The 20428-nt window shown below is 42.5% G+C and overlaps 1 protein-coding gene across 1 annotated transcript in view; it reads left to right on the plus strand.

Annotated features, from left to right (window-relative positions):
- Window positions 1–7368: 7368 nt before the first annotated feature.
- Window positions 7369–20428, plus strand: part of LOC124289118 (cell migration-inducing and hyaluronan-binding protein-like) — a 38371-nt gene continuing 25311 nt past the window's right edge. Inside the window, exons 1-12 of the mRNA XM_046725716.1 lie at window positions 7369–7586; window positions 7887–7991; window positions 8628–8815; window positions 9082–9154; window positions 9298–9416; window positions 9659–9831; window positions 13489–13558; window positions 13877–14023; window positions 14809–14963; window positions 16151–16222; window positions 19247–19390; window positions 20067–20262. Coding sequence (XP_046581672.1) covers window positions 7496–7586; window positions 7887–7991; window positions 8628–8815; window positions 9082–9154; window positions 9298–9416; window positions 9659–9831; window positions 13489–13558; window positions 13877–14023; window positions 14809–14963; window positions 16151–16222; window positions 19247–19390; window positions 20067–20262 — 1533 coding nt within the window. The 5' untranslated portion in view covers window positions 7369–7495. The remainder of the gene's footprint in view (window positions 7587–7886; window positions 7992–8627; window positions 8816–9081; window positions 9155–9297; window positions 9417–9658; window positions 9832–13488; window positions 13559–13876; window positions 14024–14808; window positions 14964–16150; window positions 16223–19246; window positions 19391–20066; window positions 20263–20428) is intronic.

Genomic DNA, 20428 nt, shown 5'->3' on the forward strand with positions numbered 1-20428 from the left:
CGGCATTTAATGAATATACTTCACCTAGTTATTCCTGCTGTTATCATTACCACAGTACCATTATGTTAGAACGCGCCTTTGACAATCTCCACGAAACAATGATAGGAGTCGTGTCCACAGTTTGATACACAAGCCTGCCATTATATACAAGGGAAGTATGTAATTTCACTTTCACTTGTACCACTGTGTTTGGTATGTTTACCGTTTGAGCTGCAGATATGTGTCATCCATTTTTTGCTATTTCTCTGGAAAGTACACACCCCAGAAACTTGTAAGATTTGGCGTTTTCTAAATAGTCTGTCCTGAAAACAAACATTTCAATGGCCTTGCGGTATTACTCCATCTTCCGAGAGGGTAACATTTGTTTCACTGAATGAATCTCAGCGTGTAGTTGAATACCGACTGTCCACTTCTCCTGACGCATTGTTACCAAGTCATTTACAAATTGTGACATGTTCCCTCTTGCATGCCTATTACATGTACATACATACATATTTAGCATATGTGTTAAAAATCGAATATTTAAAAGTCTTGAACTTTCCAGTCACAATCTCCTTGATTTAATCCTACACATATCTCGAGTTTCAATCGTGGCGCCATTTATTGAAACATCTCCAACATTTCACAGATTATACCCAGTCCTGCGGTCTATGACTATCCGATGCTAGTCATAAATTTTGAATACTTTTAAGAATAGTCCCCAAACCACTTACTACTCTCGGAAGGTTTCCACGCTGCCAGTAGGGAATCACATGGTGATGTGTTGAAGTATAGTACTGGGGAATTGTGTACAAATAGCTTCTCTAAGTTACCTCATTCAAGTACTGCGGATTATACCGAAAAACTTCTATTACTCTTTGAGTGGTTTGGTAGTTATACATCAGTTGTTATATAAGCATAGAGAAATAGAGAAATATAGTATAACAGGGTGATTTGAAATACTGAAAAGACGTATAACCTACAACTGGGTACCACTTACTCGTGGTACATAGTAGATGTACACTTGTGAGATTGTATCTAATTATATAGGTAAAGTTAACCCACCTACATCCTCGTCTCGTTGTCCTGTCCAGATTGGATGTTAATACATTACATCATCCGATACATGTCGACACAACAATAGCCCACAGGGAGAGGAATGTGATCTGCCAAGTGAGGCAGAGTTCTGATAAAGATGAGGACTGGGTGATGTTGTCTTCCAGGCAAGAAGCTCCTTCTGAACGTATCCCCGCCCTGTCTGTCCTCCATCACCATCGAGGCTGGGGCAGCGTTAGTCTGGGGCGACGTGGACAACCTCAACGTCTGTGTCAGCTACATCCTCATCAGAGGCCGCTTCCAGATCGGCAGTGAAGACTGCAGATTCACCAGGAAAACTCACATCAGTCTTGTAGGTAAGGCTCTCTTTGGCTGGTGTATGAAGATATACACCATTCGTCAACATTTTATGAGCTTATTGTCCTTGTAAAGACATCTTTAGAAACCGCTTTCATTCTCTTATTTTTGCGGCATCAAATGTTTCACGTGTGATGCCATCAAGATTGATGTTGACGTACAGTTACTATTAGGATGAAATGTACAATTCGACAATTTCATTACAATTTTTATTCTCTAATTCTGTTGGCATTGGCATACCAGACATTAAGACCATGCCAGTTATTCAGTTTCCATCGAAGTCATAGACATCAGGACAATTCACACAGTTACCATCGAGGTCATAGACATCAGGACAGTTACCATCGAGGTCATAGACATCAGGACAATTCACACAGTTACCATCGAGGTCATAGACATCAGGACAATTCACACAGTTACCATAGAGGTCATAGACATCAGGACAATTCACACAGTTACCATCGAGGTCATAGACATCAGGACAATTCACACAGTTACCATCGAGGTCATAGACATCAGGACAATTCACACAGTTACCATCGAGGTCATAGACATCAGGACAATTCACACAGTTACCATCGAGGTCATAGACATCAGGACAATTCACACAGTTACCATCGAGGTCATAGACATCAGGACAGTTCACACAGTTTCCTTCGAGGTCATAGACATCAGGACAGTTCACACAGTTACCATCGAGGTCATAGACATCAGGACAATTCACACAGTTACCATCGAGGTCATAGACATCAGGACAATTCACACAGTTACCATCGAGGTCATAGACATCAGGACAATTCACACAGTTACCATCGAGGTCATAGACATCAGGACAATTCACAGTTACCATCGAGGTCATAGACATCAGGACAGTTCACACAGTTTCCTTCGAGGTCATAGACATCAGGACAATTCACACAGTTACCATCGAGGTCATAGACATCAGGACAATTCACACAGTTACCATCGAGGTCATAGACATCAGGACAATTCACACAGTTACCATCGAGGTCATAGACATCAGCACAGTTACCATCGAGGTCATAGACATCAGGACAATACACACAGTTACCATCGAGGTCATAGACATCAGGACAATTCACACAGTTACCATCGAGGTCATAGACATCAGGACAATTCACACAGTTACCATCGAGGTCATAGACATCAGGACAATTCACACAGTAACCATCGAGGTCATAGACATCAGGACTGTTCACACAGTTTCCATCGAGGTCATAGACATCAGGACAATTCACACAGTTACCATTCATCTGTTGGTTTTAATCTGGAGCCATTCAAAATTGTAACCGAATCTAATAAGTACGATTCGTCAACTATGCACCAGGTGAGAGCAACTCCACGTTGGTGGTTCAAGGCTTCGGCAGAAAGTTCATCGGTGTGGATGCAGGAGGGACAATAGAAGTACATGGAGAGGAGAAACCATCCTGGACTAAACTGATAAAAACGGCATACTCGCCCACTGATGGATGTGAAAATCTCTTCAACTTTCAGGTTAGTTTGGCCCATCTCAAATACTTGCCCCTTCATCCGTCGACACGGGTTCGAAACTCCCTCTCACTGATCATGTTGTTGGAGTATTGCGTTAGAATTGGTCTTCAGCAACCCATGCTCGTCGTAAGAGGCGACTAACGGGATCGGGTGGACAGGCTCGCTGACTGGGTTGACACAAGTCATCGTATCCCATATACGTAGATCGATGTTCATGCTGTTGATCACTGGATTGTCTGGTCCAGACTCGGTTATTTACAGACCTCCACCATATAGTTGGAATACTGCTGAGTGCGGCGTAAAACAACAACCAACCAACCAGCCACAAGGTCCATCTATCCTGCTCACCTCGTTGACATCTCTTCTCTCTTCAGTACTGATGCAACTCATGCTGCGTTCATGGAAAATTTGTGAAGTCAATTTGTCCAAAATCCATGTGAAAACGTCTTGGAATTTAATTGAAGCTATAATTATGAAGCCATAGACACACATTTTCAAACGTGTGCACATTATGGATCATGTTAACATAAGGTGATTGAAGTTTGTGTTCCCCACAGCTTATATATACTCTCCACATTTATTGTACCAATTAAAACCGCTCACAAGTTGCAGATGTCTTGTATACGTTATTCAACACAGCAATAGTTTATGAAAGTTTATCTGTTACTAGTGTTTCCATGGAAGTATAGCGCTGTGTCTGCACGTTATTTTCTTCAGTGTTCGATATTTCACATTTATCTGCTGACTTCTTAACTGTTGTGGCGTTTTAGCTTGGACAACTTTTGCCTGATCTGTTTGAGCTTTTAATGTCGATAAATATCCTTAACTTACTCATAAAGTCGCCGACATGCACCGCTATAAACAGCTGGGTAATGCTGCTATGTTACAGCTTGGTAATATGCTATGTTACAGCTTGGTAATGTTGCTATATTACAGCTTGGTAATGTTGCTATGTTACAGCTTGTAATGTCGATAAATATCCTTAACTTACTCATAAAGTCGCCGACATGCACCGCTATAAACAGCTGGGTAATGCTGCTATGTTACAGCTTGGTAATATGCTATGTTACAGCTTGGTAAAATGTTGCTATATTACAGCTTGGTAATGTTGCTATGTTACAGCTGGGTAGTGTTGTTATGTTACAGCTTGGTAGAGTTGCTATGTTACAATTTGGAAATGTTGCTATGTTACAGCTTGGTAATGCTGCTATGTTACAGCTTGGCAATGTTGCTATGTTACAGCTTGGTAATGTTGCTATGTTACAGCTTGGTAATGTTGCTATGCTACAGCTTGGTATTGTTGCTATGTTACAGCTTGGCAATGTTGCTATGTTACAGCTTGGCAATGTTCCTATGTTACAGCTTGGTAATGTTGCTATGTAACAGCTTGGTAATGATGCTATGTTACAGCTTGGTAGTGCTGCTATGTTACAGCTTGGTAATGCTGCTATGTTACAGCTTGGATATGTTGCTATGTTAAAGCTGGCTTTTGTTGCTATGTTACAGCTTGGTAATGCTGCTATGTTACAGCTTGGATATGTTGCTATGTTAAAACTGGCTTTTGTTGCTATGTTACAGCTTGGTATTGTTGCTATGTTACAGTTTGGTATTGTTGCTATGTTACAGTTTGGTAGTGTTGCTATGTTACAGCACAGTGAGTTTAACAAAGAGGAGGGCGAAGGCTTGTACGTGACTGTCTTCAACGATGACGGATCTCTGTGGGACTTTGCGTTGTTCAGAACAGGCGATGGCGTTGATGTCGAGGACATCAAGTTCAGAGATTTTGTCACTGGTATGTTTGATCAACATTAAACCAAAAATGGACCAAAAATCAGCTCTCTCAGAGCACATTGTCAAAAACCCTACTCACTGCATTGACTGGCAACAATCAACTGTTTTGACCACTAATGTCCATGATTGGCGCAAGCGCAAACTATTAGTCTTTAACGATAAGACAATTACAACCGCATCTGAAGAGGGATCAAGGAGTTTACCTGCACAGTGCCTGGGAAGTCAATCAATCACTGCCTTCCACCCACATCTGCTTATCACTTGTATAAACTCTTCCCTTGTATAAACATACCCTTTATCTGTACTTATCACTCTTTTATCTCCCGTTTCTTATCCAATTTATTGTATATACACGCAACACTGGCTTCTTGTACATTTAGTATAGATGTATCTTGCTTGTTACAATTCACCTGACGAAGGGGCAAGGAATAGCCCAGAAACGTTGTGACATACAATAAAGAAGAAGTTGTCATCCATAATATTTGCGTTTTACTTGAATACCAACTTCTACATGCCTCTCAAGAACCTCATGTTAAACCAATTATGACAGGTAAAACGAAGCCAGATTCATTAATGCACCTTCTTCTAACATTGTAGACACGGTATTTACTGTGCCGTATCTTCACCCAGACTGCTAAATGATCGGGCACGAGAAATTCTGGAAGCAGTTATTTTGGCACTTTCATTGATTTATTAGTGTAGATATGTTCCTGAGCTGTTTGTGTGAGAGAGCGTTTCATTGAAAATCGTGACGGTAAGTGGGGAAATTCCACCACAAAGGGTGTAGAGTTCTAGTTTTCTTTTCCAAAAATCGAATTGAAAACAAATGTCAATTCCTCAAATTTTAGTCCTCATGATAATATGTTGAATATGACGATATTGAAGTGTGAAGACGTTAAATTTTGAAGATTGACATTTTGTTTGACCTTCTACGTCATTAAATCTAGTGTGTGAGACACTCTCACCGCAAAACTCACCCATGTGCCTCTCAGTCACCCATGTGCTTCTCAGGTATCCAACTAGAGTTACCCGACTTGCCTTAGCCTCAGGTAACTGAATCACCTCATAAATCTCTCTCTCTCTCTCTCTTTCTGATATTTTCACATTGTCATAACAAAAAAATCTCTTTCTTACTTTTAAACGCATACATGCACATTTTTATACATACATTAACTCACAAATTCACAATTTGATACTAAATACTTACACTTTGCATACAAACTTAGTACACATATCTTTTGTACTTAATACTTATACACTCACTCTTGCTACTTAAATGCAAACACTCTATCCATTCATACCAATTTACATACAAACAAAAAATAACCTGTTACCTGAACACTACAAAGGGTACTGTTCGTATGATGATGCATTATCATGGGGATTTTTTATGTATTTGTAAATTGCAGTGGCATGGCGGCACTCAATTTCTGTGGACGTACCACTGTGACGAAAGTGGAACGACTGTTGTGGTTTATAATTAATCCTATACTTCTAAGTATCAGGCATGTGTGACCCAACAGTCCAATCACTATGGACATCGGATGTTTGAAGGATCTTAACTCGCCCCCAAAATGATCCTAGTTTTGTGGTCTGGTGTCGTGTTCAACACACAGACTTGACTACCTTTCAAGCGCGAAGACGCGTACTAATGTGGAAAATAGACGGAAATACTACAAACGCGACATTAAAATAACCACCCTCGTATTTCATCATGAACATTTATGTTTTCCCCCAGAAATCCCAGATGGCAAGATTCTGGCAGTAGCCATTCAAGGAGGACTTGGGACTGGGGACATGAGCGCAGTGTATGAAACCCTGGAGTCTGCTGGGGGGCTGACGTCATCAGCCATCCGGGCAGTTACTGGCAGACAGGCTTATGCTTTCATAACGAAAACAGGTATGTCGGGACAGCTGCGACAACGGTAGTGATTACTCTGACAGATACCACTACACAGATACCACTGCGACATGCCTAGATGCTGATTACCCCCACACAGGTGGTGAATACATAAAGATAGTGATTACATCGACACAGGTAGGTAAAGATTAATATTACGACGACACAGTTAGGTAGAGATTACGACGACATAAGTAGGCAATTACACAACATTGTGGTGGGGAATGATTACTGACACAGGTAGATAATGGTAGAAATAAATGTTTTAATGGCCCGCGACGAAACACCAACGTTTCTGCCAGACTAGTGGTTTACACATCCATTACGAGGATGTGTGAAGCCAATTTCTGGTTTGGAATGTTGTACTTGGAATAACTGAGCCAAGTTTACACACCCTAGAGCCTATTTGTCCTTTTCCGTGAACGGTATGACGTCTCTATTAGAAACGCGTAATTTATTTTGATTAATATTTCCATAAGGTTATAAATGTTAATTTTCATGCATGAATCTACAGATCTGCGGAGTTTCTAGGTCATTAAAAGCGGGTCGAACAGGCATCGGCTAGTCAGTCTCTGTAAAACTGATAAGTGATGATGTGTGATGTCAAGCATGCCGCCAATGTCTGGTTTGACCTGATTTAGCTTATTGATATATCAGTGCAATATTGGTGACTGGTGCATTGAAGCAGCAAACATGTACCCGCAAATGATTAACACTCATGTTGGCTAAAACAGAAAACATGGCTTAATTGTTGGAGTATTTGCAGGTGATGCTAGTACAACACGGGAGAAACGCGTCTCCAACCCAAGTACCGGCGGATACAGAGAGACTGGGTATCTGTCTCTAGACGATAACGGCTACCAGTTCAGGGTCATCAGCAAAGTCTTTATAGACCCAGCAATGGCGAAAGGTGTCAACTTCATGTCCCTGCCTCAAGAAGCACAGGTTCCCTGTATCACTGTCAACACGGACGTATCGATGTGGAGACCAGGTGGGCTGTGTGAATGTGAGACTGAACCAGCAATAATCAGAGAGACATTCTGAACTACCTGTTGTAAAGAAACATACTGCTTGGTCGACATAGTTTAGGAACGTCCATGACTAAACTAGCAGAAGCTGCAGCCATTTGAAAGAAAGAAATTCAGTGTTTGAGAACGATTTTCCGTAATTGACAACTCCTTTGAAGTAGAATTGGGCTGATCCTTACCTAAATATTTCCTGATGTGTTTTGTACATTTTGAATCATGGTATATTTTGTTCCGATTTCTTTTAAAACAAATTTGTTTTGCAGGAGACAAAGTCGTGATAGCTTCCACCGATTTCGACTGGAGACAGGCTGAAGAAATGACCATCAAGAGTTGTCCTTCCTGTGCCGTCAACGAGATCTGTTTCACGGGTATGTAAAAATCACTTATTACGAGAATGTATTGGGGTATTTATCATCCAGACCTCGTCTATCATGCGAACAAGACTACGTATGTTCTCAAGACTGGACAACAAGATAAATAGCAACATCCTTTACGTTCAAAGACATAGTCGCATTAAAGGAATATTACAGAGTACAACGTTTCCCACTGGTATCAGGTACAGTTAGGTATGGTGCTAATACTCATTACAGTTGAAGGTCACATAAAGTTTATAAATTTGGATGTGGTACACTTAACTACTTAAGGCGGACAATAACCCAGAAGATAAGCCCCAACAATCTCCCCGCCTCTAACTGCCCGTATAGGAAATCTGCACAACTGTCAGCACAGCACAGACCCCATAACTCTTCGTGTATTTACTTGGCATTGTACTGCCACATCAGTGGCCAAACCTCCGTCCCGGCCACAGACCTTTTGACAGTTGCCAAAACTCTGTTTCGATGGCCGAATATACCTTAACCCTGTCAAACAACTTCCGGCTGATATAATAGGTCACGTGTCACCATCGTATGGGGAAACGATGCGTTCGGGACAACGTTCTGCGAGTTATGAGTTTACAATGAACTATTGACATTGTTATTCATGGCAAAATTATGTTCTTCCAGAACCTCTGCAATACACTCACTATGGGGAGGTAACTCTTGGTGTTGACGAGAGGGCGGAAGTGGGATTGCTGAGTCGGAACATTGTCATAGAGGGCGTGATACCAGAAGAGGGCTGCAGTATCAACGAGCCGGAAGATCAGTACCTCTGTGACCTCTTTGGATATGACACTTTTGGAGGCCATATCAAGGTGGGTAGTTTAGGTACCTACTGTGACTACATTTCAAGAATTATTTACGTTTAAAAATGTGTGGCGTAGTTCCACATTTACCTAATTTCCTACTAGGTTCCTAATAACCTATGGGTTATTTTATGAAAGCTCCAGGAAGCTTTGGAAGTGTATTTCTATTTGTGCGGAGAATATGCATTTGTCCAATAACCCCATTCGCTTTCTGTAAATTTTAGGACTTATTTAGCGATACATAATTATCTTTACATGTGTACATATTGTTCCAGATTGTGAGAGATTTTGCAGCTGCCCATATCCAAGGCGTGGAGTTATTTCACATGGGACAACAACGGTTTCCTGGTACGGAAGTGAATCTTGTATACCAGATACATACCCACATATCCATATTCGTATAGAAAGACAATAACCGGCCGAATTTAAATAACGCTGTTTATAAAATTGTTTAATTGGACCAAATGTAATAGAAACGTTGTCTGTGTTAGGTTCTTACCCACTCCATTTCCACATGTGCGACAACGCCGACGGCAACGGTTTCCAGCACAACTCCCTGCACCACTGTCTCGCTAGATGCGTCACCATACACGGCACAGACGGAGCGGAGGTCAGTACAATCACCCGTCTGCTGCTAAGATACAGGAAGACACATACTGCACTCTATGTTCAGAGCGCTTTACTTGTGTGAGGAATGGCATTCTTGTGTTATTCCTGGTCTATTCTTTACACCGGGTGTATCACAATGTGTTTACATTTTCACTACACTGAACGTCTCACGGCAAGTGTTATCTACGTTGTCTTAATACACGGTGTCCCACAGATCGTTATCTCTTTACGTCTTGACACCAGGTGTCTCACAATGTGTGCTATCTGCACCACGGTCACGGCTTCTTCCTGGAGGACAGCGCAGAGCAGAGGAACATCTTCGACAGCAACCTTTGTATCGGCACCATGCACGGCACCCATATCCTGTCCGACATGAAGAAGGAATGGTGCAATTCTACAATGAGACCTTTTTGCGAGTAAATATGTTGTTCTTCTTGATATGCCATAATAAGACTTAGACCAGGTCCACGCAACACGACACTTATCACCAGACTTAGACCAGGTCCACGCAACACGACACTTATAACCAGACTTAGACCAGGTCCACGCAACACGACACTTATAACCAGACTTAGACCAGGTCCACGCAACACGACACTTATCACCAGACTTAGACCAGGTCCACGCAACACGACACTTATAACTAGGCTTAGACCAGGTCCACGCAACACGACACTTATAACCAGACTTAGACCAGGTCCACGCAACACGACACTTATAACTAGGCTTAGACCAGGTCCACGCAACACGACACTTATAACCAGACTTAGACCAGGTCCACGCAACACGACACTTATAACTAGGCTTAGACCAAATCCACGCAACACAACACTTATAACCAGGCTTAGACCAGGTCCACACAACACGACACTTATAACTAGGCTTAGACCAGGTCCACGCAATACGACACTTATAACCAGACTTAGACCAGGTCCACGCAACACGACACTTATAACTAGGCTTAGACCAGGTCCACGCAACACGACACTTATAACTAGGCTTAGACCAGGTCCACGCAACACGACACTTATAGCCAGACTTAGACCAGGTCCACGCAACACGACACTTATAACCAGACTTAGACCAGGTCCACGCAACACGACACTTATAACCAGACTTAGACCAGGTCCACGCAACACGACACTTATAACTAGGCTTAGACCAGGTCCACGCAACACGACACTTATAACTAGCCTTAGACCAGGTCCATGCAACACGACACTTATAACTAGGCTTAGACCAGGTCCACGCAACACAACACTTATAACTAGCCTTAGACCAGGTCCACGCAACACGACACTTATAACCAGACTTAGACCAGGTCCACGCAACACGACACTTATAACTAGCCTTAGACCAGGTCCACGCAACATGACACTTATAACTAGCCTTAGACCAGGTCCATGCAACACCTATTAACTTATAACTAGGCTTAGACCAGGTCCACGCAACACAACACTTATAACTAGCCTTAGACCAGGTCCACGCAACACGACACTTATAACTAGCCTTAGACCAGGTCGACGCAACACGACACTTATAACCAGACTTAGACCAGGTCCACGCAACACGACACTTATAACTAGCCTTAGACCAGGTCCACGCAACACGACACTTATAACTAGGCTTAGACCAGGTCCACGCAACACAACACTTATAACTAGGCTTAGACCAGGTCCACGCAACACGACACTTATAACTAGGCTTAGACCAGGTCCGCATAACCACGACACTTATAACTTTAGACCAGACCAGAGGCTTAGACCAGTCCACGCAACACGACACTTATAACCAGGCTTAGACCAGGTCCACGCAACACGACACTTATAACTAGGCTTAGACCAGGTCCACGCAACACGACACTTATAACCAGGCTTAGACCAGGTCCACGCAACACGACACTTATAACTAGGCTTAGACCAGGTCCACGCAACACGACACTTATAACTAGGCTTAGACCAGGTCCACGCAACACGACACTTATAACCAGGCTTAGACCAGGTCCACGCAACACACGACACTTATAACCAGACTTAGACCAGGTCCACGCAACACCACGACATTTATAACTAGACTTATGGACCAGGTCCACTAACCACGACCTTAGACCAGGTCCACGCAACACGACACTTATAACTAGGCTTAGACCAGGTCCACGCAACACGACACTTATAACTAGCCTTAGACCAGGTCCACGCAACACGACACTTATAACTAGACTTAGACCAGGTCCACGCAACACGACACTTATAACTACTTAGACCAGGTCCACGCTAAAACATGACACTTATAACTAGGCTTAGACCAGGTCCGCAACAGCCATTAACTATTCTTATAACCTGCTAACACCGGCCTTAGACCAGGTCCACGCCAACACGACACTTATAACTTGGAGCCAGGTCCACGCTAACACCCATTACCCTTATAACCCTTAGACCAGGTCCACGCAACACACGACACTTATAACTAGCCTTAGACCAGGTCCACAACACGACATAACTAGGCTTAGACCAGGTCCACGCAACACAACACTTATAACTAGGCTTAGACCAGGTCCACGCAACACCACACTTATAACTAGGCTTAGACCAGGTCCACGCAACACCGACACTTATAACCAGACTTAGACCAGGTCGACGCAACACTACGACACTTATAACTAGGCTTAGACCAGGTCCACGCGAACACGACACTTATAACCAGGCTTAGACCAGGTCCACGCAATACGACACTTATAACTAGGCTTAGACCAGGTCCGCAGCATAACCACGACACTTATAACCAGGCTTAGACCAGGTCCACGCAACACCACGACACTTATAACCAGACTTAGACCAGGTCTACGCAACACAACACTTATAACTAGGCTTAGACCAGGTCCACGCAACACGACACTTATAACTAGGCTTAGACCAGGTCCACGCAAACCACGACACTTATAACCAGACTTAAACCAGGTCGACGCTTAACACGACACTTATAACTAGGCTTAGACCAGGTCCACGCCAACCACGACACTTATAACCAGGCTTAGACCAGGTCCACGCAACATGACACTTATAACTAGGCTTAGACCAGGTCCACGCAACACGACACTTATAACCAGGCTTAGACCAGGTCCACGCAACACGACACTTATAACCAGACTTAGACCAGGTCTACGCAATACGACACTTATAACTAGGCTTAGACCAGGTCCACGCCAACACCCGACACTTATAACTAGGCTTAGACCAGGTCCACGCAACACGACACTTATAACCAGGCTTAGACCAGGTCCACGCAACACGACACTTATAACTAGGCTTAGACCAGGTCCACGCAACACGACACTTATAACTAGGCTTAGACCAGGTCCACGCAACACGACACTTATAACCAGACTTAGACCAGGTCCACGCAACACAACACTTATAACTAGCCTTAGACCAGGTCCACGCAACATGACACTTATCACCAGGCTTAGACCAGGTCCACGCAACATGACACTTATCACCAGGCTTAGACCAGGTCCACGCAACATGACACTTATAACCAGGCTTAGACCAGGTCCACGCAACACGACACTTATAACTAGACTTAGACCAGGTCCACGCAACATGACACTTATCACCAGGCTTAGACCAGGTCCACGTGATATGATACAAATAACTACGTTTCGACAAGGTCCACGTGATATGACACACTTAACTACGTGTAGACCAGGTCAAGGTGACATGCCAAGAATAGTTACGTTTAGACATTATCCACTTGACATGACATAAATCACCTGGCTCAGACCAAGTCCTCGTGATATGACGTTTAGACAAGGTCCAGGTAACTTCACACACGTAACCAGGTGAACGTTATGTGACATATAAAGCAGGGCCTTTACCAAGTGCACATAATATGTAATCGGGTCTATACGTAAGGAGCGGACCCATGCCCGAAACCACTGACTGATATCTGTGTTGCAATCTTGCAATGCAGGACCACATATCATTAGTATAGTAGTGTTGGAGCCCCAACATTTGAGTGTTGTACAGAAACGCGTCAATAGAACGCTCTTCTAACGTCATCTATACTCCCCCCAGCGCCCTCTCCTCCTACTGGATCACGCACCCCAACAACACCTTCATCAACAACGTGGCCGCCGGCTCAGATGTAAGTATACCATCACCGTGTCCATCCCGGAAAACCTTGTATTGTAAGGACGAAAATCCTGCAATGTCCAGGATGGGAAACGAAATATAAAGAGGGCTTTTTACATTCCATGTTAAATAACTGAGGACCTTAAAACTTCTCAATGAAACCATATCTATTTTTCATATTGTTATCCTTTATAAATCTATGATGTAATGGTGAACTTGGATCTTACATTACGAATGACACGTTAGTAGGGTCAGACATGATTTTCTTCAGATGAACTCAGATGAATTTGGCATAAACACAGTTATCTGAGTTATACTGGTATTTTCTCAGCATACGGGATTCTGGATCCTTGCGTCTCGTTTCCCCCTCGGCCCCTCCCGACAACGCCAGCTGGAGAGGGGGTTGGTGCCAGAGTTCCATGCCATGCAGACAAAGATCAAGGAATTCAGAAACAACACGGCTCACTCTAATGCCCTGGTAGGCTCGACGTTCCCCTTAGTTACTCCATGTCCACAAAACAACCTCAGCTCTACTACTAAGTCATGTTAACATCATGCTAAGATCGCGTATGAATATCGAGACGCAGAGAATGTTTGTTGTTTTAATGGATTTCCGACGTCAAGTAGTATGAATGTGTCGGCTTGACGAACAATTCAAACTTTCAGGATAACATTAATGTTGGTCTGGGCATCTATATCACATTATATCATATTTCTTATCGCATCTCTATCACATCTATAACACATCTCTATCACGCTTAAATTACGAGAATCTGTACTAAGTGAGTGAGTGAGTGAGTTTTAGTTTTACTCAGCAATATTCTAGCTATATGGCGGCGGTCTGTAAATAGTCGAGTCTGAACCAGACAATCCAGTGATCAACAGCAAGAGCATTGATCTACGCAATTGGGATACGATGACATGTGTCAACCGGGTCAGCGAGCCTGGCTAGCTATTCTCGAAACGTTCGTAGCCCTACGAACCTCTTAAGCCGATTCTTAACACATTGGCTACGATCAAAGTTAAGAATTCTTAGGGCTACGAACGTTTCGAGAATAAGGACCCTGATCACCCAATGCCGTTGGTCGCATCTTACGACAAGCATGGGTTACTGAAGATCAACTCTAACCCGGATCTTCACGGGTCCTGTACTAAGTAATCGGGTACGGATTAAAATTTAATGGATGATGTCACATTCCTGTCTTACACTGCAATCATATTGTAGTACCAGGAATGGTTGTTATGAAGTATTTTGATCTGTAGGCAGGGTTCAACATGGATGACGAGATATCTATCGGCGAAGTCTTCACCGACGGCTTTGTCCCAGAGAATGGCGTCGTCTCAGCACGGGTATCCCACTCTCCTCGGGACCCCCCTGGTGATCCGGACGCTGCGTTAGACAAGTCTCACCTGTACAGGTAACTCAAGACATATTCAAACGTTTATGAATGTATGTTATTGGCAGATTGATCCCAAACTCGTTTTACATCGCTGAACTATACAATCATCTTCAGCACATGATCCCGGAGTTGTTATAAGAATACCATTTATTATCCATATGGTGAAACATAACCAGTGTCATATATATCATTTATCATCAAAAACTGTGTTCCAAAGGAGATATTGCTTGTGTGAGATCAGATGTTATTATATAGGTAGTATTTTTCCTGTACCACGATTGGTCAAAAGACCGTCACATGATTGACTACAAAACACGATATTGACTTGAGTTTTCTGATAAATTACGATATTGACTTGGGTTACTAAAAATAGACAAGGAATCCCGTACGAAGGGGCTTCCCCCGCTTTTCAGCCAATCAGATCACTCGGATAGATGGCACAGTGTGTGCATTAAAAGTTTATGTTAAAACCCGTTTCTCTTTCATTATATAATAAAACAATTATAGACTCTTGTAGAGGTCGATATCGGTTTTTATTGACCTGAGAAAAACAATATCGACCTCGCAAGCTCGGTCGATATTGTTTTACTCAAGTCAATAAAAACCGATATCGACCTCTACAAGAGTCTATAATTGTATAATATCTCCTGGGAGATATCGTTTTGACAGTAGATTTTGTACAATGCCCTAACAATGCTATGACGTCATGAACTTGATGACGTCACAATGCTATGACATCTTCTGCTGTCAAATCTGCCATGAACATTTTTCATTGAAAACTAAAGAAGAATGATTTTTGATGATATTTCTGTCTTTCGTCGTCTGTTCGCTCGAGCAATACAAAACTTTTTTACACTCGTTTCGTATAAGTCGTATGACACACGTGCTCCTGTAATAATCCCTATGTAGTATCAGCTGTGCTAGGACTGATACAAACTGCGGTGTGAAGCCAAGCTTCCACTTTGGAGTCCATGGTACTATGTTATGTACTCAGGACATAAGTGATGTTCCTGTACGTAGTTCGACATACTTGTACATAATAATGATTCGCATCAAGTGTAGAAAGAAAGATAAAACCATGTAGGTAGTAAGTGAACATCTACATGAGACTTCTGATGTGCCCCTCCACGATAGAGTACATCTGTCAGTTGTTGGATTTGCTACTTATATACTATTCATCCCGTCCGCTCTCCTTTCTTTGTCAGCTTCACAGGCTACAAAAACAGAGAGTTGAATGTGTGGACGAAGGGGGGCACCACCATCATGGAGAGTTTCACGTAAGTAAACCTGTATTGGGGATCAATGTACACCACCCTTTACAACATAGCTGTATGACTTGTGAGCAGGTAACCCGTGAAGAACCGGGGTAGAATAGGTCTTCAGCAACCCATGCTTGCCACAAAAGGCGACTATGCTTGTCGTAAGAGGTGAATAACGGGATCGGGTGGTCAGGCTCGCTGACTTGCCATCGGTTCCCAATTGCGCAGATCGATGCTCATGGTGTTGATCACTGGATTGTCTGGTCCAGACTCGATTATTTACAGACCGCCGCCATATAGCTGGAATATTGCTGTGTGCGGCGTAAAATTAAACTCACTCACTCACTTGTGTTCCAGTGGTGTCGCGAGTGTTCAAGTTGTACGGCACTTTCAGCATTATATAGTTATATAGTTACCACTTCGGTAAAACCCAAGAGCACGGATACGGTTCTGAAAACCCACACAATTGATGAGGAATTTTGCAATCAGTGAGTGAGTTAATATTTAACGTCACATCGGCAATATTTGCAATTAGAGTTTTCTGGAACTCATAAAGCACGAAACGCCTTGCAATGAATCGCGGCGCCTAGGCGGCTGAATTACTTAATGATCACGAAGTTGCTTAATGATCACGAAGTACATTAAATGTCAGTTTAGCTCTGCAAAGTTAAAAGAAACCAAATGGGCCAACGGAATAATAAACTACAGGAACATATAGTATTATGTAACTTACTTACTAACTGAATGCTTCTCACCTGGTCTTACATCAGCCCCATATATACAGTACAACCAGAAATTATTGAGAATTTAAGATTGTAATTTTTTTTTTAAATTTCACTCATTACTCACGTATTAAATGTGAATATTAGCAGAACATAACTCCAGATTCAAAGACAGGTGAACAGTAAGTATTTTGTCAAGTCACCATGGGCAGCAATGCAGGCTTCATTGCGGCGGGGCATACTACTGATCAAAGATGTTAGAAAATCGTGGTCCATGCTGTCCCAATATCAGACCACCTCTTCTTTCATTTCAGCAATATTTGTCAGATTTTTCATATTGACACTTTCCCTCATAAATTCCCAAACACCTATGACAGTTCCCTAGTAGTAGGTGATCAATAGCATTATTTTCTATGTGACTTCTTTGATCTTCTTAGAACTCTACGAATGCATGAATTTTAGAATATGTTTACAGTGTATATATTGGCAAGAAGGTTTCCCAGAGCACACACACTTGAAATCTTATATACTAACCACTTTACAAATGAATGGAGTTCTAATGCCCACCATCCCCGAGTAATGTTAATTATGTATATTTGATCCCGTTGTGAATAAATTAACGGTCCAGGAATATTGATTCTCAGGACTAGTTGTGTAGATTAGAAATACTACTTATAAACGTAAGACCAGATATTTACATCTCAAAGCGGACATTGTCTCAGCGCCCTTCTAAGATGTCGCCAGCGCTAGACTGACAAAAGCAATATTTCAACTACCTACCACTGGAACAGGGGGTTTTGCTTGTCAGTGTTTCTGGAAACAAAAACACAACCATCAAATGACAACAATCAAGTAGAACGCTAACTAAAGGAAAGGTAAAATTTCAGTAAAGGAATATGTGCAGCACATGGTATGGAATTGAGTGAAAATTCTGTACATACAGTACAACCAGAAATTATTGAGAATTTAAAGATTGTAATTTTTTTATGTTTTTCACTCATTACTCACGTATTAAATGTGAATATTAGCAGAACATAACTCCAGATTCAAAGACAGGTGAACAGTTAGTATCTTGTCAAGTCACCATGGGCAGCAATGCAGGCTTCAATGCGGCGGGGCATACTACTGATCAAAGAAGTTAGAAAGTCGTGGTCCATGCTGTCCCAATATCAGACCACCTCTTCTTTCATTTCAGCAATATTTGTCAGATTTTTCTTATTGACACTTTCCTTCATAAGTCCCCAAACATTTTCTATTGGATTTAGGTCAGGGCTGTAGCTTGGCCAATCCAATAATGTCATATTGTGGGTCGAAACCAGGCCTGTGAATGCTTTAAACGATGTTTTGGGTCGTTGTCCTACTGGAAAATCAAAAAAATTCCATAGAACACGTGAGCACATGGAAGTAAATGTCCCTCGAGAATATCTGTGTACCGCTCACTGTTCACATTCCCTTCAAATACACAGAGGGGCGTTGCCCCAAACACAGATATGCCACCCCACACGTTGAATAATTTCAGTGTATTAGGAAACAGCCACACAGGACTTTCATCTGAGAAAAGCACATTGTCCCAGTTAAAATTTCTATGCTGTAAGCACCAGTTCAACCTTCGCTCCTTTTGTTCAGGTTTCATGATCGGTGATGGAATTCCTCGACTTTTCTGCCAACCCATTGCATGCAGCTCAGTTCTATTTGTCTCCTTACAGACAGTCACAGTTCCTCTATCAATCATATCCAGCCTTAAGTTTTCTAAACTCCAAGCGGCCTCCTGTCACCGACAGTCAATTTTGTGGGCCTACCTGCGCCTCCCTGGTGCTCAATGCCATATCCATTTGCAATATTTTTCAAGACACGATAAACAGTGGACAAAGTGATGCCTGTTCTACTTGAAATCACTTTAGCTGATCTGAAGTCCTTGTTATAATACTCTAAAATGAACTTTCTCTTCTCTAAATCATCCATACTGAGGATCACTGAAAATGTCGTCTGCTAGCAAGTGAACAAAGGGTGATAACTCTTCACAAACTAATGGAAAAGGATTAACGGAGTTGTCTCTCTTGAATGAAACCAAGCACTTGATAGCTGGTCAAGGTTGTTTATACTAGAAATCCAATTAAACATATTCCTAAAATTCTCAATAATTTCTGGTCATACTATACCTGATACAGTAGGCAGACACGGTAACTGATAACTAAAAGAAATACATACCAGATTTAACAATCAAAATCAATCAACCAATCTTCAATTTAGTATGTTCGCCGTGGTAATAACAAGTACCAAATCAAACAAGTGTTGAAACATGGCAAGTTGTTTCTTCCAGACTTGCAGACTCCCCGGTCGGCCTGACCATGTCGTGGGGGGAGAGCGACACCTACACACAGATCAACAACTCATTGTTTGTAGGGGAGACAGACAACAAGGGACTGCCTGTGGCACCGTTTGGTCGCTCGGTGGCCGTATCAAGGTAAGGTGGAAAGTCTACACAGTCCATTGTTGGTGCTCGGCTGGAGTGAGTTGGGTTTTAAGCCGCTTATAATAATATTCCAGCAATATCACGGCGGGGGACACCAGAAATAGGCTTCACACATTGTAGCCATGTGAGGAATCGAACCCGGGCCTTCGGCGCGACGAGCGAACGCTTCCTCGGTTGGGTCTGCTGGTAGGTGAATTTGCAAGCAGTGTTGATAATTTTAGTCACCTTCATGGCACTGAATCTCTGCAACTCGCCATAGTACAGCGGGACCCCTGCTGATTGGGGACTTCACAGCAGGGATAGACGCCACTGTAGACTGTACGAGTATACTAAAACAGAAACACAAAATAAAATTCAATTATAATTTTCAGTGACAAATCGTCATTCGCCTAATCTGATTCCATCCAAAATACTGAAAGATGGTGGTTAAATGCTCCACGGATCAAAATTGTTATATTTGCTGCAATACGATGATACAAATGACATAAATGAATGACAGACATTACATTCAAATAACATCTTTATCCTAGGAACCATTACTCAGTAGTTGCTAGGTACATATCTCCATCTTGCAGTTACAACCAGCCTAATAATACATCTTTACTGAACAGGACAAACTGTACAATGAGAAGCAAACTGTTACACCCCCATGTGCCCATGTTTCCAGCGTGGAACCACTCCAAGGTGTCACGTTCTACCAGGGTCCAGGCTATGTCACCAACTCATTCTTCGATAAGTACGTGACAAAGGTATCTGGGAGCAGCATCAGGTACGCCGGCGCCATCAGCGTCAAGCGCAGCAGCCACTACCCCGTTAGGGCGAGCTCCAGCGTCAAGGGAGTCAAGTTTGGATTCTGTGACGTGGTACGTGCAGGGGGACCAATGTGTTCCACTGATTACTTTCACAATACTTGCATACCTTGTAGAAATGAGCAGATTTGTTTGTTATGAATTATTATATTTTCTTTTGCTGTTAATTCCTATTCAGTAAGCATGGACATCTTGAGTTCATTGTATATATTTGTTGTTT

This window comes from Haliotis rubra, unplaced genomic scaffold (assembly GCF_003918875.1).
Source record: "Haliotis rubra isolate DU_JTF1 unplaced genomic scaffold, ASM391887v1 Scf433, whole genome shotgun sequence".
Taxonomy (NCBI): domain Eukaryota; kingdom Metazoa; phylum Mollusca; class Gastropoda; order Lepetellida; family Haliotidae; genus Haliotis; species Haliotis rubra.